This window comes from Grammomys surdaster, unplaced genomic scaffold (assembly GCF_004785775.1).
Source record: "Grammomys surdaster isolate TR1022 unplaced genomic scaffold, NIH_TR_1.0 357, whole genome shotgun sequence".
Classification (NCBI taxonomy): Eukaryota; Metazoa; Chordata; class Mammalia; order Rodentia; family Muridae; genus Grammomys; species Grammomys surdaster.
The window spans coordinates 901053-913184 of record NW_021604776.1 but is presented as its reverse complement, the minus strand read 5'-3'; the positions used below and the strand labels follow the sequence as shown (position 1 = coordinate 913184).

At 39.1% G+C, this 12132-nt stretch overlaps 1 protein-coding gene across 1 annotated transcript in view; it reads right to left on the bottom strand.

Annotated features, from left to right (window-relative positions):
• Nucleotides 1-5562: 5562 nt before the first annotated feature.
• Nucleotides 5563-12132, bottom strand: part of Pdk3 (pyruvate dehydrogenase kinase 3) — a 71029-nt gene continuing 64459 nt past the window's right edge. Inside the window, exons 11-12 of the mRNA XM_028779603.1 lie at nucleotides 10405-10544; nucleotides 5563-6240 (exon numbers count right to left, since the gene is read on the bottom strand). Coding sequence (XP_028635436.1) covers nucleotides 6210-6240; nucleotides 10405-10544 — 171 coding nt within the window. The 3' untranslated portion in view covers nucleotides 5563-6209. The remainder of the gene's footprint in view (nucleotides 6241-10404; nucleotides 10545-12132) is intronic.

Here is a 12132-nt window from a genome sequence, read left to right as displayed (position 1 = left end):
TAAAACTCCTACTCAGATCTGCTCCAAGGAATCAGGGAGGTGGGTATGGAGAAGGGTGAGTCTGCTCTGTGGCTCTAATATTTATTCCCCTTTGAGGGAGTCAATCTCCTGCCAGGAAGCTGAGGGTGGCCAACACAAAGTAACAGCCCATGTTCTGACTACTTTAAATGGTATCATGGAGATTAGGGGAAATCCATGCCTTTATTTCAGGGAAAGATGGAAACACAGGACAGGCTTTTCCAGACTTCTGTGGCTGGGGCACTGCCTTCATTTTGTCAAGTGACTCCAGCTGTTGTCAACTGTTAGACTTCAGAGGGAAGCCTTCTTGGCTCCTCTGTTCCTCTGATACTTCTAAACTCTGGATTAAAACATGACTCCATCAGAGTGTGTGCATGTGTCACAGCATATGTGCAGAGGTTAGCTGACCACGTGCTGCCATTGGCTCTTTCCTTCTACCACGGGGGACATGGAAGTTGAACTCAGTTGTCAGTCTTTGGCACCTTTACCAGCTCAGCCATCTCACTGGCTCTTAAATGATCATTTCTCAAGTCCTAAAAAGATGTATTGAAACCTGGGCTGAGTTTCTGTTACAAAGAATCAGATGGTAGCCCTTATTCCTCCCTGAGATTTGACTGTGAAAGCTGGTCCCTCTAAGCAGACCAGGGAGACAATGACTGCAATGGGCCCAGGCCGGTTACCTATTGAACCTGTAGAACAAGGGCCTCACCAGGTACCTTGCAGAGTCCAGTGAAGAGCCAAGCACAGAAGACAGACTTTCGCAATTCAGACTGATAGCTTAAAATGAGAAACTTGGGAGATCCTGAATACTTCTGTCTCTGAAGAAATGTTAAGTTTCCCCCACAGTACTTGTTTCCCAAATGAACCACAAAAATCACTCTACCTTATCCCCACTAGAAGGGAAGCTCCTGAGGCAGGGATTTCACTCCGCCTCGGTTCCTGGCACATGGCCAGCAGTGAGTAGAGTTTCTAGCACGTGGACTTCGTCTTCCTTCCCATGACTTTTCTGCCAACTTCACTTGTAGTCTTGCTTACTTGAGGACACCTACGTTCAATTATCTACTTCACACCAGCACAACCCAAGGCAAAGGCTGGCCTTGGGGAAATGCCCCACACATGCACAGTTCACTGGATACTGTAAGGCTACCATTTGTGGTCCTTGATCATTGAATGGGAACTCTGCCGGTGATAAAGTTCAATGCTGGCTGTCAACTACAATGTTTCAGCTACTGAGGGAAGGAAGTTTCAATCCTATAAGCAATCCTATAAGATATGAGTCTTTGCCTCATATCTATCTGCAAATACACTTTCAAAACAATATCCCATGGCTCTTCTAAAGTAGGCCCCGGGACCTAAAAACTCTTTGGATGTATATTCATAAATAAAAAGAGTAAGCCACATCAAACACTTCACATCTCTTTCCTTGTATCCTTCCGTCCCTTCTTCACCCTTTGTTCTTCCTTTCTTCCTCCCTTCTCTCCATTTTCTTCCCCTCTACTCTCCTATCACAGAGGCTCTCACTTGTTCCTGCTCTCACCTCCTGCACGCTGGGATTGCAGGGGCACATCATCAGGACCAACAGAGTTTTCTATTAATGAACCACATTTTAAAATGTTCGGTTGAAAAGAAAACATGTCACAGCGAAGCTCTTAAAATGGACAACACCAGATATCAGCAAGCCTGTCTACAAACTGCTAATAAAACAAGCTTATACCTCTCCTGATAACTGATCATGTCCACCTAGTGTGAAGTATTCTACCATGTTTAATTAACTAATTAATCACTGTCAGTGGCTGATAACTTCTCAAGTTCATTAACATTTCACATGTCCCCTGTTTTCAAGCCAGGAGGTACTGATATCTCTAATCAGTGTGACAGGAACTGGAGTTAAAAGTTATCTTTTCACCCAGAACAGCAAACAAAAATCCTGCATTGATTAAATAGTTAATGCTGCTCTCCTGCTGGCAATATTGGTCCGTTCTGTTTGCTAACATATAGATTATGAAGGACATTATCTTTTAAGTCAATGTTTAAGCATCTGGACCACTAGGAAAGGCGGCAGAATAAATGTATGTTTGTATAAGTGTTCTCTCCCTCCTGGCCAGCACACATGTCTGAAAAATAATCAAAAAGCTATCTATGATGAAATTAATAAAAGCCACAATCCCATTCCAAGGACTCCAGGAGTGTGTCTGACACATTAAGCAAAAGATACACAGATCCATTCCAGAAAAAGAATGATTTCAGAAACCATAAATTTACACCAAAAGGCTTAGTCCTCAAAGAAATAAGGCATCAGAGAGTAATAACATAATGAGCCAAGAGAAGTAAATTAAAAAATAAGGTCATGACAGAAATGAAAGCAAGCCACAAAGCCTAGGAAAACCAGTTGGTGACATGGGGGATAAGACTCAAGGGTGACACAGATGAAAACCATAAAGGAAAATAAATGTGAAAAGTTGGATAACATAACACAGATAGAGAAACACATTTCTGAAGAACAGTATAAAATGATACAAAATGCATTGAGGTCTAATATGGGACTAGCTAAAGCTTACTGTGTGCCAGGAAAGGCCAACAGACAACTGCCAACCCGGAGCTATACTGAAATGAAGTTACAAAATACCAAGAACACATGACCATGCCAAGCAAGCAGGTTGTCTCCAAAACCAAAGGAAAAAACTCCATCTGTACTTATGGACCTCAGAGCATCAGCAGCGCTAGATCATAAAGTCGCTAAGGACCCAAGGCTCCGACAGCTAGCCAAGCTATTGTAAGTAATGGCAACAGGAAGAACATGCGCGAGCATTTGCTTGAAGCTGTAACGGAGTCTACCAAAACACAAAACCATCAACTTCCAAATGTAAAAGCTGTACACAAAAAAGCTGGCAGCAAGCACTGATCTCATTCAAATATAAACTCTAGTCATGACCCACACTGGTCTAAAGTTCTGTTTCATGAGGTAAATGCTGCCTGGTCCACTTATCTCCTCTAAACGTGCCAGAATGGAAAACACACACACACACACACACACAAAACCCTTTCCTAAGTAACTTTCTTGCATTACAGAAAATTTCTGACTTAGAGATTATCCTTGAGGATTAATATGCCCAAGAAATTCCTCCTGAGAGACGATCCTAAGCATGTGATGTATTGTTCAGGGCACTGGCCCAGGAACAGGAAGACCCAAGCAGAGAACACAGTTCTGCTACTCACTTTCCACGACTCCTTGGCAAGCCACTAAAGTGCTTTGGAATCCACATGAAAGATAAAAGGTCCTTTGCACAGCCCACCTCCAGGCATCCACATGGGGTGCTGAATGGTGAGGTCTTTGGAATCTCTAAGAAAGCTATAAAACCATGTCACAAGATAGAAAGAAGCCCTTGTATAATGAATCTGAAACCAGATATTCAGAGACAAAGAAAAAAAACAGACGGCTCATGTGGCTCCATTTCTGATTCCTGTCACTTTTCCACATTTTTAAAGCCATCTCTTAGCACTATAAAAAGAAATTCAGTACTGCTACAGCTCTTGACATGAATCATTACCAATTTCATGTTGGGAATATCTGAAGAACTCAGAATGATGTTTCCACACCAGCCATTGTAAATTTCTATTAGTTTTCACCCTTTGACTGAACACATACATATTAAGTACCTATTGTGTGCCAGGTACTCTTTCAAATAGTATACACGGCTCCCCAAACACTTAAAATAGAACAAAAGTATAAACAGAAGGGCATCACAGAGAAACGGGGAGGAATTCAGCTGAAAGGTGGTCAATATCAATTTGTAATATATGTAGAAATTCATAAGGAACTCAAAGGCTCATGTATCACCAGCAGAGAAGATACATAAATTAGTCAAGAGGAGAATAAACTTTGAGAATGCAGGATGTTCCTGAAACTCCTCTTATGACTGCTTTGGGGCTGAGGTTAAATTATTGATGACACAAAGACAGGAATGACTGGAATGCACCGGCTTAGACGGACCTGAGTTAAGCTCAAGAATATTAGAGAAGGACTGTGGATTAAATCCTTAAGACCTTTAAACAAAGGGGGCTTTTCAAAAAGACAAAGAATATGACGAGGTTTTTCTACACCATACCCAACCCTTCCATGACATCTGTTGTGGAAGCATGGCAATCAATAGGCAGTCCTTAAACAAGAAAAACGGTGCTGAAGCAAGGCAACAGATGCCATAATACCAACCTGGTGTCTCCTCCCACTGTCAAACTTGCAAATGTAAATAAGGGAAGATGGCTGGAAACTGAGACTCAAGAAGATATGGACATACTGTCTGGTGTTTACAAGGTAGCCAAGGTCTCTAAATAGAAGTAGTTTCACAGCTTTTCCATCATAGGAAAATGGTCACACAGCTTAACCTTCAAGACACCGGCTTACATGACTTACTTGTGACCCATGAGTCTCTCTCACCAGTCTCTTTGAAGTCTGTCAACATTTGTTTTTGTTTGACTCATAACATGTCAGCTTTGCACTGAGGTCTTTATAAAGACAAAAGGAGCCACCAGGGACGCAGGGACAAGGAAATGGAAGAAAATCAGATGCTGTGCAATTCAAAGAAACCTACAACTGAGCTAAGTGGGTAAGTCAGAGCACACCTCTGAGGCAGAACACTTCACTGTGGAGGCAGTGGGGAAGACTACACTGCTCCAGCAGTAAAGATAAAGGTGTAACGATAAACACACATTCAAACTTTTCTGAGTGGAGTTTTGGTACACAGCCCTGGCTATGATCATGATCCTCCTGTCTCAACATCTGGGGAACTGTGTGCCATCATGCCTGGCTACAAACTGAAACTTCTAAATTTAGATTCAATATTGAAGAACTGGACAGAAACACTCATACATATAGTAAATGATACCAGTAGTCAGCGTGGATGACACATATGGGGAAAAATAGAGCAAAGAGAAAAACACATAGCAGGGAGCTGGAAAAGCTGGGTATTTGAATCCAGACTCTCACATAGCCTCCATTATTAAGGATAAATATCACATTTCTCTTCTCTTACCACAAGTCCTCTGCTAACTCCTACTTCTAACTTCTAACAAAAGAGATTATAAAAATCAGATTGAGAGCCAGGTGGTAGTGGAGTATGCATTTAATCCCAGCACTCAGGAGGCAGAGGTAGGAACCTGGTCTACAGAGTGAGTTACAGGACAGCCAGAGCTACACAGAGAGACCCTATCGTGAAAAACAAAGCAAAAGAAACAAAGAAAGTGTCTGATTGAGTGGACAGTTCTAAAACTGGTGAAAGTAATGACAATGAAAATTATCAAAGTTTATAACATTTTTGAAAATAATGTGGCAATTTCTGTTAATGTGAGTCGAGTACATGACATAGGAACTTCTAGTTCCTAAGATGACAACAAGAGGAATTTCATATGGCAAACAAACATAGAGGAGCTTTCATGGAAACATACACCTACCTGTACTTCCCACTCTTTACAAGTCTGAATAGACTAGCAGGTGGTCTGTCACTTAAAATCTTTCAAACCAAGGTGTTTAGTGGAAAAATTCCAAGACAATGTTTAGAGTGCTTTAATCAATGGAACAGAAGAGAGCAAATGAACTTAAAAGTAAAATTGATACAGATGGATAGGTTCCAACATCCAAGTACCACACCTCACAATGAGAATCTGGTCAGAAGAAGGGGGCAAAGGTCCAAAGCAGAGAGTGAAGGGAGATGTATATGGGACAGGAAGAACCCTGGGACTGAATTTTCAAGATGACCTCCACTGACGCCTCCCACTTCCAGATTCCCCAAGCCCTAGCTGGAGGTTTGGTCACAAACAGTAACAGTCAAACCTGCTGTTTCTGGAATGAGGAAGGAGCTCAGAATCCTAGGAAGACTTCAGACACCAAACTCCATAACAAGATACAGAGTATAGGGTACAAGAGCGCTAGGAGGTTCTGTGCTCTTTTGTGACGGGTGCTAATGATGCCACAGCAAGACACTATGAAAAATTGCTCAAGCTACAACTTTAGTGGAAGATACAATGGGAATGAATAACTGTGGGAATGGGTCTATGGACATACTGAGCCAATATAAAGGAAGCAACTAGCATTGGGATAACAATAGTGCCACGGTTAAGAGTTGGTAGAAATACGGGTCTCTAGTTGACTTGCAGAAGGTAATCTTTCTTCAGAGATGACCACAGCGCTCAGCTTTCTAGAAAGTTCTAGTACTCTTGGCCTTGTCCCTATAAAGAAAAGAATCCAGAGAGCTCATGAGTATAGTTTTTTATTTTAACCAAAAGTTATTCAGAATATTTACAGTAATAATTCCAAAACCTTTGCTTTAACTCAGAATTATTTTCTATAGTTACTACAGAAAAATGGCATTCTATTATTTATGTAAACTTTACAACAGGTTTTTACTCTCAATTAAAAATCTTATTAGAAGCCAGGTGTGGTGGCATATGCACCCAGCACCCAGGAGGCAGAGACAGCTGGATCTTTGTTGAGTTAGAGGCCAACCTGGAATAACATAGTGAGTTCTAGGACAGCCAGGGTTATATAGAGAAACCCTGTTTCAAAACATCAAAGAAAAAAATGGATTAGAACTATAAAGTGACTACTAGTGCATATGGGCTTTCTTCTTTGCCTGAGAAAGTCTCAATTTGGAACTGTGATGAGGGCTGTAAACACTGAATATACCCCAAACGACTTAGCTGTATGCTTCAAAAGAGCAAACTGTGTGGTATGAGAATCATCTCTCATTAAAACTGCTGCTTTAAAAACTAGCTAAAGAATCCATCATTTAGACCTCTTTCCATATAAGCCCTGGCTGTCCCATTCGTGTGCCTTTCCTGAGCCATTCCCCAGGGGTTTAACTGTTACACTATTTATAGAGCTTAACAATTTTAAACTGCCAATCTAACTACTTTAGGGTTTTATTTTTGTGAAATTTGTTTGAAAACAACATGCTGGAAATTAGGACTGATCTTTAATTAAGCATCCAATACATTAAGTTATTTACTATGGGTCTCACTATGTAACTCTACTTGTTCTGGGACTTACTAAGTAGACCAGGGTAGCCTAAAAGTCACAGAGATCCATCTGCCTCTGATGTCCAACAAGATATTTGGCTTACATATAACTGAAAATGGGATTGTAGTAAACGGATCTGACACAGGCTTTCAAGCTAACCTATTTATTACTGACTGAGAATGGCAACATCCATACACACTCCCTCTGTGTGTGTGTGTGTGTGTGTGTCCCTAAGAGAAAGAGATGCAATCAAGCCTTGTATAGCTGGTCAGAGCACAACTCTTCCTTGGGGGAAAAAAATCACCCACTGTTGGGACAGCAGGGATAACTTTCCTGATACTATCATATGACTGATGGTGAACAACTTAATCCCTTTAAATTTCCTGTTTTGAGATGAGTTGCATGGAGATCCACCATGTATTTCTGCAGGAAAGATTAGGCAGCAGTACAGATGCCTTTTACTCTTTATGCCACTCATTAGAAAACACCAGCATTTACTATAATGGTATAAATTTGCAAAAGTCTATAAAGTATATTTGCCCATAAATGTTTCTGGTCTGTTATGTTAACGATTTTAAGAATCAAGGTTTGTATGTTAAGAAGTATATAAAAAAACTTTTATGTATAAAGAAAAATATATATGTATATAAGAAAAACTTTAGAGAGAAATAATCAATGTTAAATTAGAAAGAAACTATCAAAATGAACTTAGGTATATGGGTATATACATACATACATGTATGTGTGTGTGTTCAGAATCTTTGTCCAGAAAAGAGGCTTAGAAGAGGTGTAATGAGCACCTTTATCCTCCAAGATTAGGCTCTCTAATATCTGTCAAATATCTAAAATGGCTGATTCCAGGGTCACAGGCACAGAGGGTGGAAGATGATCTTAGGATATATGCTGGGCAACAAAGTAGGCCAACTTTCAAAAATTAACTCACTTTGGTCAATGGAACACAGAAAATCACGTTCAAAATAACTCCCAGTATTTAAAAGTGTGCCATCTTAAGCAACAAAAAGAACAGTGACTGCCACATGCAATATCATGAATAGATTTCACAGTGGGCAAAGATAACAAGGGAACACATTTACATGTGGTTGTTGTTCTATGTTTTAAAAACATCTCCAGTGATGATCAGAAAGCATCTATGGTAGAAAAAAGAGGAGAACAATCTGGCTAGAAATGAGTCTTCCAGGGTATCAGAAATAGCGAGGTAAATGTGTGGTAAGCCGAAGACTTAAGATTTGTAGACATTCCTACTACATGTTATATACTTCAATAAGAAAGTGCTCAGTGAGTATACTGTATTAAAAAAAACACTTTTAAATCTACAATGCTCAAAATCACAAGGCAAGAAACTTATGTCCCATCCTTTAAGGCAGAGGTTCTCAACCCATGGGTTACAATCTCCAGGGTATTGAATGACCCTTTCACAGGGGTCACCTAAGACCATCAGAAAACATGGTATTTATATTATGTTTCATAACAGTAGCAAAATAGTTATGAAGTAGAAGCAAAAATAATTTTATAGGTGGAGGTCACCAAACATGAGGAAACTACTCAAGGGTCACAGCATTAGGAAGGTTGAGAACCACTGCCATAGAGGGACCAGACAGCGATCACTTAAGTTATGGGCCACCCATACCCATCGCCAATAATGGATCAAGCAGAAATCATGACTCTAAACATAAAATTCTGCAACAGTACTGATATCAAGTGTTCCAGCAAAAAAAAAAAAAAAAAAGACAAAACAAAAAACAAAAAAAAAAAACAAAAAAAAAATTAAAAAGCTCCACTGAGAGCCTTTGTAACAACTTCTGATGTCTACCAAATATGGTAATAAGGAATAAACTAAATGATATTTCAGAAAAGAACTAAACAAATCAAGGTGGGGATGTTTTCTGACATGGTCTTCCAATCACAGCACTTTCTATATTGAAAGCAACTTGGGACTATCCAGATAGGTCATGAGGTCCTGGAATGGATCCCGGTCTGGAATATTTCTAATGAGACAAAAGCTACTGACATGGAAAAATAGAGAATTAAATGAAACAAGTACATATTGTTCAACAGGATGAAAAGTGATCTCATTTGAGGAAAAAATATAGTATACATACACATACATACATACATACATACATATATACATACACACACACACACACACACACACACACACACACACACAGAGCAAATTATCTAAAATAATATACACAAAGCTATACCCCTAGCACTGTTGAGTTGTAAAATACAGTGGTGGTTTTTATTTTCCTTCCCTCAACACCTTTTAGGTTTCTTGAGACAGGGTTTTTCTGACTGTTCTGAAACTCACTCTGTAGACCAGGCTGACCTTGAACACTCAAGAGATCTGCCTGCCTCTGCCTTGAAGGGCTGGGATTAAGGGAGTAAACCACCACCACCACCACCACCCAGCTTTTCCTTTCTTTTTACTTAATGTTTCCTAAATTTTTCTGTTGTTGTTTTGTTTTTGTAACACACAAATTAAGAAAAGATAATTTTTAATTGGAAAATTGGAAACTAAAGACTAGATTATTTTCCTCACTAACAGAAAACAGTGAGAGCTGTTTTAAAACAGTAACAACTTTTCATTTTTAATAACTTACTGTGATAAACGATACATTATAGAGATCCTCCCGTCAGCTACTTTTAAGTGAACAGCTTGGTGCAGAAGCATCACCATTACCTATACCAAGACCTTTCTCAGCACCACAAACAAAGTTTGTATTTACACAATCCCTTGTCACCTCCCATGAAGCCCTGGCATCCATCTGTCTACCTTCCGACTATAAAATGATCACTCTATGGATCTCATAAAAGTGCAATTATCATCATTTATGCTTGAGTATGGCCTGTTCCACATTAAATAATGACTTCAAGATTCATCTACATTAAAACATGCATCAGAATCTCCTTTTTAAAGACTAAATAACATTTCGCTGTGTGAATTAACTACATTTTTATTAAATTTAGTTTCATTTTTCAGTTTTAACCCACAAAAATTCTTGTCATATTTCTGTCAATTTCTAAGACTGACAATAAACTGAAAACTTAATTGTTTTAAAACATTCATAGTAGAATAAGCCCTGGTTCACTGTCAATACCTCTGAAGTGCAAGGATTCCTAGGACCAAGGGAATTCCATTTAAACGATAATTCTAGCTACCCAATTCTTGGTCTCATTTTCAGCATAAAAGTATTTCTCCAAGTGTTCTTTTTTTCTAAGGATAACTTTGCTTTTCCAATGATAAAACCACAGAGAATGTGTGGTGTAAAATACTGTTCAATCGTCTGCCTGGTACTTTCTGGAGACAAATCAGATAGTTTATAATGGAAATCGAAGTGGTGTCTTACTGTTTAGCCTTGTATTTTGATGCATCCCTTGGTTCACTGCTGGGATTGCTCCAGTCGTCAGCTTCAGGAGTGGTCTTGTAATGGCGCCATGCAGACTTATTGAAAACCGGCAGCCTCTCAAAGGATTCACTTGAAAGGGCCTATTACAAAAAAATACATACACCAAAGATCTACGATACTATTTTTCTCACATGAAACTCACGGAGTTTATTCCTTAAAACACCAGTAACCATATGTTTATTTTTGAAATATTAACATTTATTTTATATTTACTTAGACTAACCAGGAAAAATATCCTAAACTCTTTGTAAATGAGTGAAATCATTTGCTCACTCACTCACTCAAAATCAATACTGAAACAATGTGACAGGAATAAAATATATTGAAATTCAGTTAATACTGCCTTGAGATACTCAATAGTGTGGATAGTATGTGTTAAGACCAATCATTTTTGTTCAAGAGGCAACTGCTGCCCAAAAAGAGCCCAAGAAGAAATAAAGTCTTATTCACACCAGACTTATAAACATTTGCCATCAATTGCAATTAAACATCACATCATTTATGGGCTGGGAATGTAGCTCAGTGGTAGACAGCATGCCTAGTATCATGTAGGAGGCTCTGGGCTTCATCTCCAACTCCAAAGCAAGCAAACAAACCCTATCATTGAGATATACATCTAAATGACTAGTACAACTGTGATTTCATTTCCAGTAATCAACTATCCCTCAGGTAAAAAGAATGAGCCAGTTCTACATGACTCAAATGTGGAAACTTCTACAATATACATTCCAAACTTAGGAAACAAAACTATGCTGCTGAACTGTCTTTTGAATTAGATTTAAATCTATTTTATAAGTGTAGAATCAACTCTATTACAGATTTTTGAGGTTGCTAAGTTTTTGAGACAGGGTCTCACTATGTATCCCTGGCTGGCCTGGAACTTTCTACACAGACCAGGCTAGCCGGCCTCTGACTTCCAAGTGCTGAGATTAAGGGTGTGTGCTGCCACACTCAGCTCCTCTATTAGGTTTCTGTTTGTTTGGTTTGCCTTTGTGATACTGGGAATGGAACCCAAAGCCTTGTACATGTTAGGCACAATCTATATGACTGAGCTACACCCCTAGCCTATATATATATATATATATATAGAATCGACTCTAGGAGGATCCGTAAGAAAGAAAAACCCAGTACCTCTTGAAGAGAAGTATGGCTTAGTGCCAGCAGTGGAACATTTCATTTCCCCATTTCCCCCTTTGAAGCTTTTAAATGTTACTGTATGCCTCTATTACCTATTAAAATAATATACCAGGATTCTAGAATTCAGAAATAGAAGTTTAACACCACCAACAAATGAGAAAAACTGAGTTATACAGGCCTGAGTTACTAGATGAACATTTTATATGGCTATTATGATTTTATTGGTTTTAAAAATTAATGTACAATGTAATAGGTTCCATTAAGGCATTTTTATCTATAATGTGTTTTTTGCTGATTCCCCTCCTCTCCAGCTCTTCTCTTCTACCCCCACATCTGTTCCCTGCATCCTTTCCTTTCAACTCTAGTAGTTTCTGCTTTTATGTGCTATTCTCCCATCTTCCTCCTCCATCCTCAAAAACCTTTCTTTTATCTCATGAAACTCTTTATAGTTTTGTGACCTGTCTTGATGCTCATTTCCACATACCTCTCTCTCTCTCTCTCTCTCTCTCTCTCTCTCTCTCTCTCTCTCTC